At 38.5% G+C, this 22,194-nt stretch overlaps 1 protein-coding gene across 3 annotated transcripts in view; it reads left to right on the top strand.

The window, feature by feature from the left end:
* Positions 1 to 32: 32 nt before the first annotated feature.
* The window catches only part of snap47 (synaptosome associated protein 47), a 34,538-nt gene continuing 12,376 nt past the window's right edge, over positions 33 to 22,194 (top strand). Inside the window, exons 1-5 of one of the 3 annotated variants that reach the window (XM_033999081.3) lie at positions 33 to 320; positions 857 to 898; positions 1,556 to 2,107; positions 2,655 to 3,181; positions 5,345 to 5,460. In XM_033999081.3, coding sequence (XP_033854972.3) covers positions 1,608 to 2,107; positions 2,655 to 3,181; positions 5,345 to 5,460 — 1,143 coding nt within the window. In that variant the 5' untranslated portion in view covers positions 33 to 320; positions 857 to 898; positions 1,556 to 1,607. Of the gene's footprint in view, positions 321 to 835; positions 899 to 1,555; positions 2,108 to 2,654; positions 3,182 to 5,344; positions 5,461 to 22,194 lie in introns of all 3 variants that reach the window. The other 2 variants (XM_033999080.3, XM_033999079.3) reach the window with 2 other exon arrangements.

Genomic DNA, 22,194 nt, shown 5'->3' with positions numbered 1-22,194 from the left:
AAATAAGAACACATACAATACTGTCACAGCGGAAGTGAAACACCTGCAAGGCCGGATTGTAAATATTGTGACACAACATAGTGACCCATTGGTGTCGGTGTCGTAGAAGCAAAACAATTAAACACAAGACAAGAAGAACGCAATTTAAATAATTAATCATTTGTACTGTACATTCGAAATACTGTCAAATTCGGGTCAGTAACATCTGCAGGGTGTTGGACAAAAAAAGAAAAAAGAACACAAACACGATCAAATGGATAGAAGAAAGAAAATGTATCATGCAAGATCTCACTGACTGATCAAAAACACAATTGTTTACGGTGGGTAAAATAATACAATCATCACCTCTTACATGATTTTACAACAGAAAATAGCGATATGTTTTTCATACTTACATGATGATAACATTGTAGACAAATATAGCAGCTGCAGCTAATTATAATACAAAATATAGTCAGAAACGAGAAAGAGGTGGACGGACTAGGGCTAGGCTAAACAGATTTGCAAACTGGGATTACCAGACTGGCCAGCAGTTTATTGTTGCGTTCATAGGGTCGAAACAAGCAAACTGTGCAGAGATTAGCCGTTACTGTAAGCAGCTAAAAGCAAACATAGCAAATCCAGTGATGATTATTGACGGTATTGATCAAATCACCAATAGAAATGCTATTGCCAAGGGAACTAATTTCTGGTTTGGACTGATTGAGAAGTCAGATGCAGATTACCTCATCAGATTCATACACCCAAGTGGAATACCAACCCAGTATCAATGACTACAGCATGATAGATGCTGTGTTTCTTCTAATAATTTGCACTGTGAAATTCTGATTTTCAGTATGACGTGTTTCTCTACCAGGAAATACAATATCAGTCAAGCAGACATGGAGAAAATAGTGAGGTAATTCAGCATGCGTACATATTCTGAGATGGGAACACCGTTGTCATTTTCTGCCAAAGTAATACAGCAAATTATGTCTCTGAGCAAGGTACTTTACCTAGATTGCTCCAGTAAAAACCCAACTGTATAAATGGGTAATTGTATGTAAAAATAATGTGATATCTGTATAATGTGAAATCATGTATAATGTGATATCTTGTAACAATTGTAAGTCGCCCTGGATAAGGGCGTCTGCTAATAAATAAATAAATAATAATAATAATAATAATCATCTGATCTGTGTAATTCAAGTACAGTAACTTGTATTGGTCAAAGTTAAAATCCTAAAAATTGTGCAGTATGTTGCATGGATTGGCTTTTACCATAAAATAGGTAGAAGTTAGGATATCCTTTGTTATTCTGTATTAAACTATGATGAGACCTCCCCACTCATTTTCTGTTCTCATATAGATATTGCCGTGTCCCAGAATCATGTAGACTTTGTGCCTGTGTTCAGAAATACCACATATTTGTACTAGATGCATGTGGAAACCACAGGGGAGCTTTAAACTCTGAATTTCAAAACTGTCACTAGAAACAGAAAATGATATAGCGAGTCTGAACAACAAGAACAACACATTAGTTAAGTTGCTTTTTAAGTTTATTTTTAATCTGCAGGATAGCCATTAGGCAGTAAATCTGGTAAAGCGGAAATCCCCAGTCATCGGAGATGAGCAAGGATATCTCCATTCACAGTTGGCCATGCTCGTACTACGTAAGCAACGAAAAGCGATGGGTCTGCGGCACCTTGTCCTTGACTCCGAAGTCTCTAAGGTTTACATCCAGCAAGGATGGAGAGAACCTGGCCAGCTTCAGGCTCTTCAGAATCAGTGAGATAAAGAAGGAGTCTTCCAGCTTCATATTCAGCTCTCTCACTATCACGGAAGGGAACGTCAAGCACTGGTTCAGCTCCCTGCAGCCCAGCCGGGCGGTGGTGTTCAATGTGCTCGAGCACTTCTGGAGGGAGCAGCTGCTGGGCTCTGGAGCTGCTGCTGGGGTGGAGGCCTCTGAGAGCCAGACTAGCAAAGGGAAGGAACTGATCAGGCTGGTGTCTGGCTCTCAGAAGAGACTGGAGGACACTGGGAAAGTGCTGCACCACCAGGGGGAGCAGTTTGACAACATCATGGTGGGGCTGAACAAAATTGAATCTGATTCAGATGTGGCGGACAAGTATGTAAAGCTATATTTATATGCTACTTTCCCATTGTACCTTATGGTCAAAGACAGTAGTTCTACAATTTTGGCTTTTTAAAATACAAACCTTGCCTTACTGGAGTTGGAACTCCCAAGTGTGTTTACCTGAAAAGCAGTCTAATTATTTTTCACATTGCAGACCTGAAATTGATATAATCATATTGGAGATGAGAGTGTGTTCTTTATTTTTAAATATCAAGTCTGTTTTCCTCCAGTCTTATTTTATTATGCTCTTTTTCCGAAATGGCCTTAATAATGTTTCACTCTGGCATTTTTATTGCCTTTTTTGTCTCTCAGATTCCAAAGAAACAGTCCACAGGGTTTAAATCTGGTTATGCCACTTGCTTCTATAGAATATAAGATTAATTTTAAATATAGTAGCTGCTAAATTCACTTACATTGTGTTTAGTAGAAAATAATGTGGCGTATTGGTCTTTTAACTTGGAGTAAGGGGCAACACAAAGCAATAACATGGCTTTAGAAGCTATTTAGTCTTTAATGTTCTTTTGCCCTTCTATGCCAGGTTGCTCTCCGAGTTGGAGTCCCCCCCTTGGTGGCCCTTTGGTAAACTTCCTTGGAGAAGCCAGCAGGAAGCGAAAATCCAGCATGAGGCCTCTGCCTCTGCCTCTGCCTCTGCCTCTGCCTCTGCTTCTGCCTCTGCTAAAAAGGGCCCTGGGAAAGAAGGTGTCATTACTAAAGTTCCAGTGATCTTCTCTAAAGGCGAGGACTTAAACCTCAAACCAGGGAAACTAACAGTGCTGGTTTCAGCCTTGGAGATCAGTGACTCTAGCTCTCAGCACGTGCACAGATACCACAGGGAGGAGGTGGACGATATCCGGGTTCACACCCCTTTTGAGCTCAGCATCAGGCAGAGGTTCATTGGGAAGCCAGACATCAGTTACAGGCTGATGTCAGCTAAAATGCCTGAAGTGCTTTCCATTCTGGAAATGCAGTACAAGAAGAAAATCGAGTTTATGCCAGATTATTCAGCTTTCAAAAGCAACCCTGAACAATCTCCCTCTAATCCAGAAACTTCAATATGGAATTCAGGTAACTAGTGTACGTACAACTGTGACCAAAAGTTTTGATCACGGTATAGAATTAACATATTTTGCTTCATAATAATCTACTGCCTAATGGATCATTGTAGTCTTGTTTGTGTCTTTAAGTATAATATTATACTGTTTACATAACATGTTATTTGATTTTTAATGGCACAGTTTATTCTGAAACCAAAGAGATTTGCCAAAATAAAAATGTTGAGTCCTATTGTGGTCCAACAGATGGCACTATTGGACAAGTAACTTATCACATCTATTATATTTGATAGACCAACCCAAAGTTTTCCAAACAAATAGAACATCAGCGCATTATAAAGCAACGCAGTTAGAACATATGATTCACTATCAACAACATGGCTAGGTAACCCATTCCATGCCCTCACTACTCTCTGTGTCTACTACCCACTGTCCTGAGTCTGTCTCCACTTAATTTGCGACTGTGTCATCTGGTTCTTAAGTGTTGTGTTGTGTTTAAAATATTTGCTAGGGTTAGCTTTCTTAACTAGTTAGGGAATATAATATCCATAAATAGAAAACGACATACTTGTTGCCTTATTTTAAAACAAATGATATGCAATAGTCTGGCCCCAGTCCAATGCTGAAAACTATAAAGAAACAATTAAGGTGCAATCCTCAGTACTTTCAGCTACAAGTACCAAACCTTACCCCTCCTTTGCCTTTTATGGTATTTGCTATCGTTATGACTTGCATGCGTTCAAGGTGATGCTCTTCAGTTCTAGTTTCCTGCCATAGATATATGTAATAAAGGCTACATTAGTGTCTTTATGGAAGTAAGAGACAGAATCATATAGTCAGCCGTATAAACTAAATCTTAAGAAAATTTAATTTAAAGCCACTTACTCTTTAATGTAATTTTACAAACTCACCACTTGGTGGCACTGTGTAAGCATGTCTGTGTTTCGGTTATCTTGTGGGAATGCCCAAGCACTGATTGATTGCCTCTGCAGCTGCTGTTTATCCATGTTGACGTCATACACCTTAACCAGGCAGGGCACAGTTATTAAAGATTTATAAACAAGATAGCTCTACAGTGATAAAACATGATCATTTAACCCTCTAAGGCCTGCTATGGTGGATACACATTTAGTTTGGAGTGTATTTCATGGGGCTGATAAAGAATGTCCTTCAAAAGTCGGGGCATTTCTCGCCAGTCTTTCTTAGGGTAGTGGATTTGAAGACTTATTTTACATATTACTCAGGCCAGAAATGTTACCTTTAATATCCTCACGCCAGGCTATAGCTTGAGTTTTGATCCAGATGGTAGTGTGCCTTCTATTGAGCCACCAACACTAACATCTGCTTCTTGCTGCATCCTGATGTCCATTAGGAAGTTAATCTCACAGGTACAATGTAGAATCTGAAAAATAATACAATTCATACTTTAATAGATTTTTCTTTATAAGGGCCTGTTATTAACTATTTGTTCCATAGTTATATACAAAAAGGACAACAATAAAATCTCCCAATTATGCATTTAATTTTGGTATCCTAAAATAAAGGTTACTCATGGGACAAAGAGCATGATTACAATTTACAGTTACCCTGCAACAGAGCCTCTACTTGTACAGTTGAGTTAACTCATGGGCAGATCCAGGGGGTGGGGGGGTTGTCTTGGTAAAATATTGTTTACTTTAGTAAAATATTGTTTACTTTAACGGTATGTTTCGTATCAGGTATCCCCCCTTCATGACACCCCCCCCCCCCCCCCACCTTCATGAAAGTCTGGATCCGCCCCTGTTAACGCGTTACATTCTCATTGTCGAATGAAGCCAATTCAAGTTCTGAAACAGAATATAGTGGTGAAGTTTGTTGTCGCATATTAAAATATATCTACATAGCTATTTATAGTTATAAAGCACTTCTGATTTCTGCAGTGCAGTGACATCAAAACAGTTGAGTACATATGATTACAAAAAATGACAGAACAACTTGTTTTCCAGTATTAGCATTGTTCATACTCCTTGGACCTGGTTATTTCAATAATGTACTTAAACCAGGGAAGTTCTGAAACCCTGGACTTGGTGCAGTGTTAGTGTTAAGTTTAAAGCTGTGAAAAGGACAAAGAAGAAACAAGAAGATCATCAGTGGGATCAGCAGCAATATCATGTGCCCCCAAATTTTTCTTTTACAGCCAGTGGCTTCATTGACTGTATTAGACTGTCCGAGGCTCAATCTGGAGAGCAACAAGCCCAGCTGCAGGTTCTACAGCCTCCTGTGTCCGACTCAGAAGCCCAGGAACTGAAACAGGTACAGTGGTTATTGTTCTGAAAAAGGGTGTGTGTGGTTAAATTCCAGATGGTCAAAAAATCATACTTAAAAAAATAACAACATTAAAATTACTATTTATGTGAATACAAAGAAACCTGTTTTCTAAGCAAAATTTTGTATAAACACCCCCTGTCTAGAAAGACCACCTTTCCTGTTCCCAGGCACTTCCTTTATTAACGTCAGCACAATCTAGACATAAAGATTTCTTGTGAACAATTTAAGGCAACGTAATGCATGTCTCTCAGTGGTAGTTGGTACACTAAGATTATGCTGCTCTGGTTTAACCCTTGACACAATATGAATTATTTTTTGTGTACCCAGGTAACACCAGATAATACCATACCAGGTTCAAAACATGCATTCAAAAGTGAAATTGTATAAGAAACTAAGTAAAGTAGAATTTTCTTTTGGCTGTTACATTTACATGATGATGAGGAGAGCACTACTGAGACAAAACGTCTCCCTTGTGAAATAGCCCCAGACTCTTAACCATCAGTCTGCTGGGGCATCCTCTGTTGGTTAATGACTGTAAACAGGTGGGTTTTTTAAAGGAAAAGGATTCCTATTTTGTTGCAGCACCAGCAGTTTTACAGGCAAGGGGAAAAAGAAAATGTTACTTGACATTTTTGCCATGTCTCCTGAGTTCTTTTTCGGCACAAAAATTGAACTGTCTTCTGGCACCCAGACTGAATTAAGAACCGTCCTAAGCAATTTGGCCAAGCTTTGATTAATAACATTTTTCTGTACTGAAAAAAATAAAATCTGTTAGATGCATCAGAGATCTGTAAGCTGGCAGCACAAACACTGTACAAATGGGCATTGCGAGTCCCAGCTAATTCCACATCATCTGTATATTTTGTTACCATGGAAAGGAAAACTATATTGAAAAAAATATATCCTTGTATTTTACACAGTTATGCCAAGGAACATGAAAAACTATATATTTCAGTAATGTATTAATATATTCAAGAATATATGCTACTGCGTTACCATGGATATGACTATATATATTTTTTACAATATGTGTACCTGCAAGTGGGTTTTTCATTCTTTTTAAAATCAAGAACAAAACCGTCTTCATCAGTGCGCACATGTAAATTAAACAGTTAAATCCAGTTTTCAAATTACAAGACAATATTTTAACCAGCAGCATCCATCTCTCACGGGATACTAGTGCAAGTATAATGATCATAGATCATAGATGGCAATAGTGTCCTCAATAGTGTTTGCAAAATGTTTACTTCTAGTAAGATTGAATAAGAGCAAGTAGCAGTTTATAAATATTTAGGTATTTGGCTGGACAGTACTTTGTCTTTTATTGATAAAGTTCAACCTAAAATTAAAGTTCAATCGAAGGTTTTCTCTTTCGCAATAAATCATGTTTTACACATTCCACTGGGTATACTCTGGTCCAGATGTCTGTTCTTCCAATACTGGATTATGGTGACGTTGTCTACAAAATGGCCTCGAAAGCTGCTTTGGGGAAGCTTGATGCTTTATACCATTCTGCTATAGGATTTATAACTGGTGCTTCTTATCTCACTCATCACTGCGATCTTTATGTTATGGCCTTCATTGCACACTAGGTGATTGGATTGGCTTAGGTTCGTTTATAGGACCCTGATTGGGAAAACCCAGCTATATCTGCACAACCTATTACAGTTCTGTGCTTCAGTTTACAATTTAAGATCAGATTCTTTTATTAGATTGGTTCTTCCCAGAGTGTCCACTGTTTGTGGGTGTAATTAATTTCAGTTTGCGGCTGCTTATGACTGGAATGAATTTCAAATCAAATTAAAACAACAGAGTTTTGTTTCGGAGGATGTTTTTAATCAGAATCTGAATTTACTATTGTCTGATGCATGTACATATACTTGTTAATGTGTTATTTATTTCTTTATTTTATGTTGCATTTGTTTGCTTTGAGCTGCCTCTTGACCAGATCGTCGTTGTAAATGAGAATTTGTTCTCAATCTTCTTGTCTGGTAAAATAAAGGTTAAATTATGAAAAAAAAATGACTTTTACTGTATCATCAAAAATAACCCCTGTTCTCTACAGTCAGTGCGTTTACATGAACATAAGAATTCCAATATTTTTCGGAATATATAGTTTTCCAAAAAAGTTATTTCTATATCAGAAGTCATGTAAACACAGTTTTCCAAAAAAAACAAAAACAAAACACAGCAGCAATAATAAATATTGTTTTTGGACACACAGAGATGATACTTAGTACCTGAACAATAGGAGCTGGGAGAACAACGGTTTTGTTTTGTCACGTTCCCGTTTATCTCCATAGATCAAAATGTTGGGGACTTTGCTTATACACACACTGGTACATATTTATTAAACCCTTGCTAGGTTGACACTCCCATCCCATTTGGCTAATACTGGGTCACATGAGCAACAATACAGTAGTACTTTTTGAAAATATTGCAGCCCAAGAACTTCATTTTTTTTATCACAAAAGCAGAAATGCATGAGAAGAAAGGAAAGCATGATAACTGGTTTTTATCAGTTTTACGTCACAAGTTATAGAATTGTGTCTTGTGTAAGGGTGGAAAAAAGCAGGCTAGTGATGTATATAATGGGAACCGCTTAATGATTTTAGATAATATGCAGTCCAAGGAATGCTTTTCCTTTTTTTGTTGTATTTATTTTTCAAAAACAAAAATCTATAACATAATTATAAATGAATATCAGATTTATGTCACTGATCAGTTAACATGGATCCATTTGTCTAGTTACAAATAAAATTATATTATTAATTTAAATAAAGTAATAGTATTACACACGTGTGGATTTCACTGTAAGAATATGCAAACAGTACATGGTAAACTAATTATCTTTATTGAATAAACATGGCATTAATTACAGCTGTTCTTACAAAGTAGGTGGCCCCATTTCATTCCCAGAATTGGAACTTGGGATTCCCACAAACTATTTAAATATCATTAGAGTTCTGGCACTGATTCTGTATTCAGGATGATTCCATTAGCTGGTGGTTTTCCTAAGTGGGTTGGGCTATATTGCTGAGAAATAAGAAGAAAACAAACAAACAAACAAAAACACTAGATTGTTCTTCCAGTACATTAAGATCAGGTAAGCTGATCTGAACTTCAATTTTAAGAATGCACTTCATCAGAGCAACTCTTCCCCTTTTGTCATAGAACATTTTCAAAACAGCCCCTCTGCCACTGGTATGTACAGTCAGTACAGCATCGTGGTGTTTAAATTTAAAGAAAAAGGGCTTGTAGTTTAATTCTTTTTGCAGGTTTCTTGATTGGGATTGTGTTATTAATAATTTAATGATTTAACAAATAGTTTCACTACTAACTACATCCCCATGTCCCAATAAGTTTGGAAAAGTGTCACTGTCTGTCTAAAACCAAGCAACAATGAAGAATGTACAAATTCTCTGCACCAGCTTTTGGACAGGCTAACTACAGTGATATTATAGGGAAATCGGAAATGAACAATTCCACAGGTAAAGAGGGTTATACATAAAATGTATCTTCTGGTAGGGGTTGCTACTGGAACATTTTAATTTTTTTCTAATTTTTTTTTCTAACGTGTGTATGTGTAATATATATATATATATATATATATATAATATACAGTATATATGTGTGTGTGTGTGTGTGTGTGTATATATATATATATATAATATACAGTATATATGTGTGTGTGTGTTTTGTTTGGCAAATGTATTATTATTTTTAATGTGCATTTTTGCACATTTTTCACATTGTATTTGGTCAGATTTTTTTTGTGGGTTGTAGTAGTATATAGAGGGAGTGTGAGAGAAAAAAATGACACCAAAGTTTGATGCTTCTTTCATTTGTTTGGTGTGCAAGTTAATTAAACATGCAATCTTCAGGTGTGAAAAAGTTATTGCCCCCCCCCTAGTTAACTCAACCCAATTAAAGGGTAATTGGGGTCAGCTGTTTGAGTACTTTGGTTAACAACCAGGCCTGATTTGGGTCAGCCCTGTCCAATATAAATCTGACTAACTTTGGCCCTTACCATCAGAGTGAAGTTGTCAGCACACAGGTTCTAGAGGCACATCATGCCACGAACAAAAGAAATTCCTGTAGACCTCCGTAAAAAAAGTTGTTGATGCCTATCAGTCTGGAAAGGGTTACAAAGCCATTTCTAAGGCTCTGGCGCTCCACTGAACCACAGTCAGAGCTATAATGTCCAAATGGAGAAAGTTTGGAACAGGAGTGAATCTTCCCAGGAGTGGCCATCCTGCCAAAATCTCTCCAAGAGCAAGGTGTAAAATCGTCCAGGAAGTCACAAAGAATCCTAGAACAACATCCAGGGATCTGCAGTCCTCTCTTGCCTCGGCTAAGGTCAGTGTTCTTGACTCCACCATCAGAAAGACATTGGGCAAAAATGGGATTCATGGCAGAGTAGCAAGGTGGAGACCATTGCACACTAAGAAGAACATAAATACTCGTCTCAAGTTTGCCAAAAAGCACCTGGATGATCCTCAAGAGTTCTGGAACAATGTTCTATGGACAGATGAGTCAAAAGTGGAACTTTTTGGCTGACATGGGCCCCGTTATGTCTGGCGAAAACCAAACACTGCATTCCACAGTAAGAACCTCATACCAATGGTCAAGCATGGTGGTGGTAGTGTCATGGTTTGGGGATGCTTTACTGCATCAGGACCTGGACGCCTTGCCATCATTGAAGGAACCATGAATTCTGCTCTGTATCAGAGAATTCTACAGGAGAATGTCAGGCCAACCGTCCATGAAGCTGAAGCGCAGCTGGGTCATGCAGCAAAACAGTGATCCCAAACACACAAGCAAGTCTACATCAGAATGGTTGAACAAGAAATTTAAAGTTTTGGAATGGCCTAGTCAAAGTCCAGACCTAAACCCCATTGAGATGTTGTGGCAGGATCTGAAACGAGCAGTTCATGCTTGAAAAACCCACAAATGTCACTGAGTTGAAGCAGTTCTGCATGGAGGAGTGGGCCAAAATTCCTCTACGGCGCTGTGAGAGACTAATCAATAACTACAGGAAGTGTTTGGTTGCAGTTATTGCTGCTAATGGTGGCGTAACCAGTTATTGAGTCTAAGGGGGTGATTACTTTTTCACACGGGGGCACTGGGTGTTGCATAACTTTCTTTAATAAATAAATGAACTATGTATCAAATTTTTGTGTTATTTGTTCACTCAGGGTCTCTTTTATCGAATATTAGGTTTTGGTTGAAGAGCTGATAACATTCAGTGTCAAAACTATGCAAAAATGCAGAAAATCAGACGGGGCAAATACCTTTTCACGGCACTGTGTATATATATATATATATATATATATATATATATATATATATATATATATATATATATATATATATATATATTGGGAGTGATTACAGGATTTTTCTGGAAATGTATTATTTATTGTAGTATTTCTTTGGACATGTGAAACTATAGGGGCCTATTCTTCCTGACATTGGTTTTATAATTCAGACAGAAAATCTGTCACAGTAAATTGCAGGAACAATCTGGAACACTCTGTTTTTATGTAGAACCCCTAAAGTGTTTCGGACATCCATCGGATACATGATTAGCTGTTACCTGTTTTCTAATGTAACTACTGTACAGCCAAGGCAAATTGATTCCATGCATTTCAATATGTTGGCCAGGGGTTGTCTTTCATCCCACATCCTCCATCCTTTTCTGTAGTTAACCTCTGTGGCCTGCTAGACTGTTATTGAATTAGCAACAGTGCGAAGAACCACGTCTGGCAGAGTTCCTGTTGTCTGTAGCTGTGCCCATGTCTACAGGCTGGTGAAGACTGACATAATGTCATTGGGTGTGTGTGTCAGGATATCAAAATATTAGTTTAGTAACTGTGGTCACGTGGTGGGATTTGGGGTGAGTGTTTATTAGAATTGGCTTGGCATATCACTGGTTTGTTTAAATTGTTCCATTAACTGTATCATACACTGATTACAAGACCTGCACTTTTGGGGATCCGGATGGAGTTGGATAAATAACTAGACTTGAGGAAATTAATACAAAAACATAGACCATCAAACCTTATTTAACGACTACCTTTACAGACCTAGACTACCACATTTTAATGGTCCTGTGGGATTTCATATGCTTATTTATATTTAAACAGTGACCACCGGCCTAACATGATCAGCATCGATCATTGAGTTGCTTTTAAGTCAACCCACCGTGTACTCTGCAAGAGAGTTTCCTTCTACTTTTCAACAATCCTGATTGCTATTAAAATCAAAACATGTTCATACAGTAGTTGTATTTATTTACACAACTGGATGCGTATGCAATAAGGCCCAACAGGGTGTCCGTATACGTCCAGTGTACGGAAGCTTCAGGGCATTGTGCGGCACGAGACGAAGTCAAGTGCCTCCAGCCCCCGAGAAGTCTGTATATTGGATGTATATGGACACCCTGAAGGGCCGTATTGAAAATGATTTGTTTTTTATTGACTATCCTTACGCCAATAAAGTAGTCCCATTTATAACTTTGAAGTACACACTAAGTTAAGCTGAGTAAATTAACTTGATTGATTGATAGTGTGTTGAATTGTGCATTGCCATTGAAATGATCCACCAGGGGGCGAAGTTGAGACAGCACTGAGTTAATTTTCTACAGTTTTGTTTTCATTTAGACAGTGGTTTATTCCGGCTCGGAGACGAACGTAGCTTGAAATGTTATATTCTTCTCCATGGGCATTTCTTACATTTCCGTAGAAATCCTGGATTTATGAGGTGGACTGTTCTCTGTCCGTTGTGTCAAAGCATTCAAAACCACCTGGTTTTTACATGTTGGGAAGAAACCCCTGGTGCCACAAGATTTATTAAACGATGGTGAAGATAAACCACTTGTCCAGTATTTAGTTTACAACTCTCTTTAATTTCATAAGCAGAATGATATTATGACCCACCCTGACCCTACATAATCAACTTCTAACATTCTGTTAAATCAATGGCAAATGGTTTCATGAACTGCAAACTTGATTTACTTAAAAAACTGTCCTTTACAATATGTTCATTAAAGTTTCATGAAAAAGGCCCAGTATCCTAAATAAAATATTGAAGAAATTGTGTTTTGCTGAGAAGATCAACATGATTTACTGGATTCTCCGCTTCTAAAGTGTTTTGTGTCTGACACATTGTCATTGGACTGAGCCGAAGATTCTTCTGCATGACTAGATGGGTGGTAAATATATACAATATTTTCTTTTTTTATAAACAACCCTGTAACGGGTGTACTGTTATAGTGTGGGTATCTGCTGAGAAACGAGAGAGATACAGAGGTTTGACGTTGAAACGCCGCTCAGGCTTCTAGGTGTTATTTATTTTACAGGCAGTTACAGTGTTGGTGGCTGGCACTATGGTACCAGCAATGGCAGCCCTAGTGCGGGAGAATATATACCATGCAGTACATGAATAACAAAAAGACAAACAAAACACGGTACAAAAACTACTAGAAAATAAAAGTTGGCCAAGCACTACTCCCACTAAAAGAGAAGTCCCGCTTCAGGAACCTTCTCCCCACATAAACTAAATAAACTTGGGAGAGAGTAAAATGTGCGTAAAATCTTTGACAAGATATCTGATGAGGAAATAATTGCAAAGTACTGTTTAAAGAGGGAGGACATCCAGGAACTTTTTACCTCGCTTGAGCTGCATGTAAGAAGACAAACAAAGAGACATCATGCCCTGTCTTTAGAAGTGTAAGTGTTGGTTACACTACGCTTTCTTACCAGCGGTTCCTTCCAGAATGTATTGGGCGATACGTTGGCACTGAGCAAGGCATCAGTATGTTGTTCCATTGGTAATGTTACTACTGCTCTGACAAATCACGCTTCGTTTGTTTTTGTTACGTGTTTGTTCTGTCTTGTAGAGGAGGAGTACAGAGCCAGCCCAACTCACTGAGCACTACACTCACCTCACGACACCAGCACTCACCCAACCGCGATGTTTGAAGAGCACAGTTTGGTGCACAGGGATTGTGGATTTATTGTTGTTGTTTTGTTTTGGCCTGCATGCCAGCCGTGTACCCCCCGATACCATCTTTGGTAGAGGGGCAGCCCTTTTTATTTAATAAACACTGATGTTTTAGGAGTACAGTACTGTTTGGACATTCACTCTGTTACCACACCACTCGCACCAGTTCAAAAAGTGCCAACGAAACACCAAGGGTGGAAGGTGCCCACTTGAAGACTCCAGCGAAGTACCCTACTCAGCTCAGTCGAGACGATTGTCATGCTGATGCACTAGGGAGGCTGCACTGAGGCTGATCCCTGGAGTCAGTATTGCAGCCGTTGTGTGTGCTGATGCGCCAGGGAGGCAAAATAGGATGATCCCTGGAGCCAGCATTACACTTCATCCATCAACACCAGGCAGAAGGATATCTACATTGTCAGGTGGAAGGAAATGCAGGTGTATCACATTAGTTTACAGTAAAAGAAGCCATGTCTTAGTTGGTGCTTAAATTGGCGAGAGCTGAGTCCAATATCAGCATGAAGTTTTAACACCTACTCTCTTGTAAAGGAAATCATATTGTGGCAAACATGACATATCGGTACTGTACGTTTAACAGAGAGCCACTTGCGTATAAAAGCTGAACAATTAGCTTGTTGAGGAGGCTTGCTGGAGGTCACTACGGGTGCTGTATGGAGGTTGGCGGTTCCTGTTTGCTATGCAGTCTGGGATGGAAGGCATTGTGTGATGTCATCAGGAAGTTTGGAGCTGAGTGCTGTGACTGATGGCGTGTTCGAACGAAACAATTTTGAAAAGGAAAAAGTTTTCTATATTATCAGCGGCTGCATGAGGAAAACGTTGACTAAACTACTTGCCAAGTATTTGGAACAAACTACATGCCGGAGGCCAGATGAACAAACAAGGTTAACTAACCTGTTTGTTCCAGCGGAACAGGTCGTACAGCTTTGAAATTGGGGAGTTTGGTTTTAGGTCATTGAAAGGATTCCCGCATCGTTGTTTCGATTGCTAAAGGGAAATTGACATTTTTGTGACTGGTTCAATATCCAATTCAGTCGCTGTAAGGAAGAGAAAATAATTCGAATATAACTGACTTGCAGCATATTAAATGAACATTACTCTGTCTATCAGAACTGCTATAGAATTACCGCCAATCCTTGTGTGTTACAGACTCGTGTGTTATTTTCCGTACTTTATTATTTTTCTTCTATTTATTTATTTTGTTTTGACCAGTAAATAATTATAAATATTGCTTTTTAGTATACTGTTGTTTTTTTTGTTTCTGTATTTTATTTTAGTAAATTGTTAATTAACTTTTGCTTTGTTGATTAATTGTTGGGTATGTATATTGCGTTGTGTGTGTTTGCTGAGACTATTGAAACCCGGCTTGCAGTTTAATAGTGTAAATTGGCTCGTGAGGGTATATTCCCGCAACCACTGGTGTTGATTACCAAAGAGGTGTCTTTGGTAACACGATGGTAAAGTTAGTTTGTCTCTTGGAAGGACCGTATTTAAAGCAGGTTTCCAATAGGGATGAAAAGCTTTTCATTGCTGTGTACTGTTTGTTACTACCATAGCAATTAACTGTTATTTTTATGTTTGGTTAATTAATATTTTGTTCTGTACATGTTTTGTTTCTTTGTTCTGTAAAACTTGTTTTTTTATTTTGTTTATAATTTGGTTTCATTATTTTGGGGTAAATGGACTTAAAGCTGGAGCCATCTAAATATATATGTTTTACCTCATAAGCAACTTGTTTGATCATTCAATTAATTACTAGTCCCCTTTTACTCTGGTTGATATAGGACTTGAATAGGATAATGGGTTTTCTGGTCTTCTGGTCCTGGTAATGTGGTTAAGTTAAATAATTTGATAGGACATTTATTACTATCTGGCACCCCAGAGCTTGACGCCGTTACATAAGTGGCACCCCAGATGGGACAGAGCTAATTAGTACTGGACTAATTGGGATATAATTAATTGGAGTTGATAATTGGGTGATTGTTTTAGAGGGGAAAAAATGGCTAATGTTTTTGAATTGAGTGATGATCAGTTAATGCCTACAGCTGATATGTCCTTGCTAGATTTTGAAACTGAGGGTGTTTGTTCGCCTCAAGAATATCCTCCTTTAAGGCCATTGCCTACACCGTTGGGTTTACGATCAGGAGATCTAGATATACGGGTGTTGGCGCAATCAGTGGAAATAAGTAGACAGATGGTAAATGAATTGCAAACCATTGTGCAGGAAAACTCAAGAAAACAACTAGCTATGGAAAAAGAATTGGTTGATCTTAAACAGGAGCAAGGGTTTATTATTGAAAGCATTGAGGGTTTAAAGCGATATATACCATGTGTTATTGAAACATCGGTGAATGAGTTGTCTGATGCTGTCACTAAAAGTGTCAATGGTGTAATTAAGCATTTAAGGGAAGAATGTAGGGTTAACATAGAAGGTGTGAAGGAACTGATTTTAAATTTGCAAACGCAGAATAAGCTTGAGAATCGTGTGGCAGATGAACGGGATTTGTTGGTTTGTCAGACAGTACAGGAAGTGAAGCAATTGGAAGAGTGTTCTGAGATCTTAACAAAACGTGTGAGGGTGTTGGAAGCAAACCATAAGAAAGTGGATGTTGGTTTGTCATTGGAAAGTAGTGCACAAGTGAGAGGAGAAACTGGTGTAACAGCAGCTAAGTTGCCTGTTAAAATTAATTTTCCGTCTTTTGGAAGAGTGCATGATGAAAGTGATCCTGTGAAATATTTAGCCAAATGTAGTGATTTTCTTGCCCTGCGTCCTATGTCTGATTATGAAATACTGGCTACAGTGAGTAATGTTTTACATGGCATAGCTCGTGATTGGTGGGAGATTGCTAGAGAGCAAGTTATTAGTTGGGCAGATTTCAAGGAGAAGTTTATGTCTGCATTTCTTTCAGATGATTATGAAGATGAATTGGAGGAGCGAGTGAAAACTCGAGTGCAAGGATCAACAGAATCGGTACAGAATTATGCATATAGTTTTCGTGCTTTGTGTAGAAGGTGGAAATCTTCAATTCAAGAGACGGAGGTTGTAAAACTCATGTTAAAGAATATGAATCCTAAATATGTTAGTCATTTGAGAGGTAGAGTTAATACAGTAGAGGAGCTTGTGCAGTTAGGAAGACAAATTGAGAAGGATCTGGCTGCTCAATCAGAGTTTGACGGGCGCCAGACCTATGGTGGTAATAAAGAAAGGGTATATAAAGGGCAGCAAGTTACCCCAGTGGCGAGCAAGGATAATGTACTTTGTTGGAGGTGTAAACAGGAACATTTACCAAAACAATGCCCATTGTTAAAAAAAGAAGGCTACAAATCTAAAGTTGGTGTAGTAACAACTGCAAAAGGAGAAGAGGTGACGGATGTCATTAATCCTAAAGGACAGACTAGAAAACCTAACAAAGAAAAGAAAATCCCACCCAATGTCTTGCAACAATTGATAGTTTCTGTTGGCATTAGACAGTGGGAAGGTAAGGGATTGTTAGATACTGGTGCTTCGTGTACTTTATTGCATGAGGATTTGTGGAAAAAAATGTGTGTGTCCAATGAGAAGTTGCAACCTTGGAAAGGAGGTACTTTGTTTTTAGCGAATGGTGACCCAAGTTGTCCATTAGGTTCTGCTAATCTAGAAGTTAATTTTCATGGCGTAACAGTTGCAATGCCAGTAGCAGTGGTGTCTGGGAATGGGTTGGCTTTTGCTCTAATTTTGGGTTTAGATTTTATTACGTCAACTGGAATGTTGATAGATGTAAAAAACCTTTACTATGTTATGCAGAAAGAGAAATTCCCTTTTCAACCAGGTTTTGCACATTTAAATACTTGGCATACATGTGAATCTACCACTAATACTTTTGTGTATACCAAGATTAATCCAGTAGTTGCAGTAGAGTTAAAATCAGAAATGTCTGTGGAAGAAAAGCGTAAACTGTATGTGAAGGAGGCTTTGTCTCGAATGGATACTGTATTTGAGTGTGAAAAAGAAATGGCTGATGTGATGGAAGTGTATTTGGGTGTTTGTACCCCAAAACTTGGAAAGACTGCAGTGTTATCTCATAAGATCCATGTTAGGGAAGGTCCTGCAATCAAACAACGGTCATATCCAATGTCTGCAGGAAAGCAACAAATGGTGAAAGAGCATTTGGATGATATGCTAGATAAGGGAATAATTGAACCTTCATATTCTCCATGGAATTCCCCTGTAGTACTTGTCCCTAAGAAAGATGGCTCCCAAAGATTTTGTGTAGATTATCGTAAATTAAATGCCCAAACAATAACTGATGCTTATCCTATGCCTACAATTAATGATATGTTAACTTCGTTGTCTGGTTCACAAGTGTTTTCTACAATTGACTTGAATAGTGGTTATTGGCAAGTCCAAATGGATGAGACTTGCAAACCATTGACAGCATTTGTAGCAAACTATGGCTTGTATCAATTTAAGGTCATGCCTTTTGGCCTTAAAAATGCTCCAGCATCTTTTCAACGCTTAATGGAGTTGGTGTTAGGAGATTTGCGTGGTAAGGTTTGCTTAGTATATCTAGATGATGTGATCATTTACTCAGCAAACAAAGAACAGCATTTAAGGGATATTCGGTCAGTCTTTGATAAACTTCAAGAGGCTGGCCTTAGTATTAATTTAAAGAAGTGTCAATTTTGCAAAACTGAGATTAAATTTTTGGGACATATTGTTTCTACAGCAGGTGTGTATGCAGATCCTGCAAAGACTGAAGCAATTCAGCATTATCCAGTACCAGCTAATTTAAGGGACTTGCAAAGGTTCTTAGGAATGGCAGGCTGGTATCATCGCTTTGTTCCTGGATTCTCTGTCATTGCTGAGCCTTTGAACACTCTTAAGAAGAAAGGTGTGAAGTGGAGGTGGTCTCCTGAATGTCAGTCAGCATTTGAACAACTGAAAGGACATTTAATGTCACCACCAGTGCTTGCTCACCCGAACAATGAGTTGCCTTTAGTGGTCTATACTGACGCCAGTGGTTTTGGCTTGGGAGCTATATTGGTGCAGCGTTTATCTCCTACTCAAGAAGAGGTGTTAGCGTATGCCAGTCGAGCATTGACTCCTCCGGAGAAGAATTATACTACCACTGAGCAGGAATGCTTAGCAGTTGTGTGGTCTTTAGAGAAATGGAGACAATATTTAGAAGGCAAACCGTTTAAAGTGGTTACAGATCACTCGGCTATTTTGTGGGTTTTTAATACTACAAAGCCTAACTCTAGACTCATTCGATGGGCTCTACGCCTTCAAGAATTTGATTTTACTGTGGAGTTTCGGAAGGGTAAGCTGAATGAAGCCCCAGATGCTTTGTCACGTGCTCCATTAGGGACAACTGGGAAAGTCCTATTAGGAGTACAAGTGGAACAACTAGCAGCTGGGCAAAGTTATACTCCATTTCCTTATACAGATGATGATGTTTGGAGTGCGCAAAGAGAAGATCCGGAAGTACAGAGAATTTATCAAACTCTTCTGGAAAAGATTGAAGATGATACCACCTCTGAACAAAATGAAAAGGCCTATGCTGTTTTAGAGGACAAGATTTATAGAGTGAGTAAAATGTACAATACTACAAAGTACCAACTCTATATACCAAAGAGTTTACGATCGGATGTGTTGCATGCCTATCATAGTAATCCTATGAGTGGGCACATGGGTCGGTATAAAACTCTGCACCGTATCCTGCAAACAGCATATTGGCCAGGGATATGGAAAGATGTTGTTACTTATGTGCGCAACTGTCAAGTTTGTCAGTCTGTAAAACCTGAAAATACTCGCCCTGTGGGTAAATTACAGTCTATTACAGTCACTCGACCATGGGAAATGGTTGGAGTTGACCTTATGGGTCCCCTGCCTAACAGTTCCAACAACAATACGCAATTGCTAGTGGTGGTAGACTATTACACCCGCTGGGTTGAACTTTTTCCATTAAGACAGGCAAAAGCTGTAACCATTGCTAACTGTCTGAGAAAAGACATATTTACACGTTGGGGTACGCCTGCTTATCTTTTATCTGATCGGGGTCCGCAGTTTGTCTCAGAAGTGTTGACTGCTCTTTGTAAGCAGTGGAATGTAGTAAAGAAACAGACAACTGCATATCATCCACAGACGAATTTTTCTGAGCGTATTAACAGAATATTGAAGTCTATGATGGCATCCTATGTGCAGGAACGACATGCTAAATGGGATTGCTATTTAGCAGAGTTCAGATATGCTATTAATTCATCTAAGCAGGAGACTACTGGTTATTCTCCTGCAGAGCTCAACTTAGGCAGATCACTGAAGGGACCTATCGATCAAGCCTTGTCTGGAGCAGGTATATCACCTGACATGCCTGCTTATGACACCCTACAACTGGTTCATGATTTGAAGGAGCATGTGCAAAGCAATGTTGCCAAAGCTAAAGTGCGACAAAAGAGGAATTATGATAAGCATCGAAGAACTGTTAGTTACAAGTCCCAAGATAGAGTGTGGGTGCGTAATCATGTTCTTTCTGATGCTTCCAAGAAGTTTACTTCCAAACTAGCACCTCGCTGGAAAGGCCCTTATCGCATTGTTGAGAAACGGGGTCCAGTGAGTTATCTAGTTTGTTTAGAAGACACCGGACAAGATGTCAGGACTATCCATGTTTGTGATGTTAAACCCTTTTATCCTACAGCCGAAGAGCATGATTTCCAATTTCGTCAAAAGGTGCTTGAAATCTTTAAGGATGATGATGTGGATGAAGAGTCAGAGTTTGCTGGTTATACCAACGAGGATTTAAACACAATGACTTGTGTTTTTTTAAAGGGGGGAGAATGTGGCAAACATGACATATCGGTACTGTACGTTTAACAGAGAGCCACTTGCGTATAAAAGCTGAACAATTAGCTTGTTGAGGAAGGCTTGCTGGAGGTCACTACGGGTGCTGTATGGAGGTTGGCGGTTCCTGTTTGCTATGCAGTCTGGGATGGAAGGCATTGTGTGATGTCATCAGGAAGTTTGGAGCTGAGTGCTGTGACTGATGGCGTGTTCGAACGAAACAATTTTGAAAAGGAAAAAGTTTTCTATATTATCAGCGGCTGCATGAGGAAAACGTTGACTAAACTACTTGCCAAGTATTTGGAACAAACTACGTGCCGGAGGCCAGATGAACAAACAAGGTTAACTAACCTGTTTGTTCCAGCGGAACAGGTCGTACAGCTTTGAAATTGGGGAGTTTGGTTTTAGGTCATTGAAAGGATTCCCGCATCGTTGTTTCGATTGCTAAAGGGAAATTGACATTTTTGTGACTGGTTCAATATCCAATTCAGTCGCTGTAAGGAAGAGAAAATAATTCGAATATAACTGACTTGCAGCATATTAAATGAACATTACTCTGTCTATCAGAACTGCTATAGAATTACCGCCAATCCTTGTGTGTTACAGACTCGTGTGTTATTTTCCGTACTTTATTATTTTTCTTCTATTTATTTATTTTGTTTTGACCAGTAAATAATTATAAATATTGCTTTTTAGTATACTGTTGTTTTTTTTGTTTCTGTATTTTATTTTAGTAAATTGTTAATTAACTTTTGCTTTGTTGATTAATTGTTGGGTATGTATATTGCGTTGTGTGTGTTTGCTGAGACTATTGAAACCCGGCTTGCAGTTTAATAGTGTAAATTGGCTCGTGAGGGTATATTCCCGCAACCACTGGTGTTGATTACCAAAGAGGTGTCTTTGGTAACACGATGGTAAAGTTAGTTTGTCTCTTGGAAGGACCGTATTTAAAGCAGGTTTCCAATAGGGATGAAAAGCTTTTCATTGCTGTGTACTGTTTGTTACTACCATAGCAATTAACTGTTATTTTTATGTTTGGTTAATTAATATTTTGTTCTGTACATGTTTTGTTTCTTTGTTCTGTAAAACTTGTTTTTTTATTTTGTTTATAATTTGGTTTCATTATTTTGGGGTAAATGGACTTAAAGCTGGAGCCATCTAAATATATATGTTTTACCTCATAAGCAACTTGTTTGATCATTCAATTAATTACTAGTCCCCTTTTACTCTGGTTGATATAGGACTTGAATAGGATAATGGGTTTTCTGGTCTTCTGGTCCTGGTAATGTGGTTAAGTTAAATAATTTGATAGGACATTTATTACTATCTGGCACCCCAGAGCTTGACGCCGTTACATAAGTGGCACCCCAGATGGGACAGAGCTAATTAGTACTGGACTAATTGGGATATAATTAATTGGAGTTGATAATTGGGTGATTGTTTTAGAGGGGAAAAAATGGCTAATGTTTTTGAATTGAGTGATGATCAGTTAATGCCTACAGCTGATATGTCCTTGCTAGATTTTGAAACTGAGGGTGTTTGTTCGCCTCAAGAATATCCTCCTTTAAGGCCATTGCCTACACCGTTGGGTTTACGATCAGGAGATCTAGATATACGGGTGTTGGCGCAATCAGTGGAAATAAGTAGACAGATGGTAAATGAATTGCAAACCATTGTGCAGGAAAACTCAAGAAAACAACTAGCTATGGAAAAAGAATTGGTTGATCTTAAACAGGAGCAAGGGTTTATTATTGAAAGCATTGAGGGTTTAAAGCGATATATACCATGTGTTATTGAAACATCGGTGAATGAGTTGTCTGATGCTGTCACTAAAAGTGTCAATGGTGTAATTAAGCATTTAAGGGAAGAATGTAGGGTTA

This window comes from Acipenser ruthenus, chromosome 4 (assembly GCF_902713425.1).
Source record: "Acipenser ruthenus chromosome 4, fAciRut3.2 maternal haplotype, whole genome shotgun sequence".
Taxonomy (NCBI): domain Eukaryota; kingdom Metazoa; phylum Chordata; class Actinopteri; order Acipenseriformes; family Acipenseridae; genus Acipenser; species Acipenser ruthenus.
Note: the sequence above shows the minus strand (reverse complement) of the source record. Positions and strands in the feature narration are given on the sequence as shown.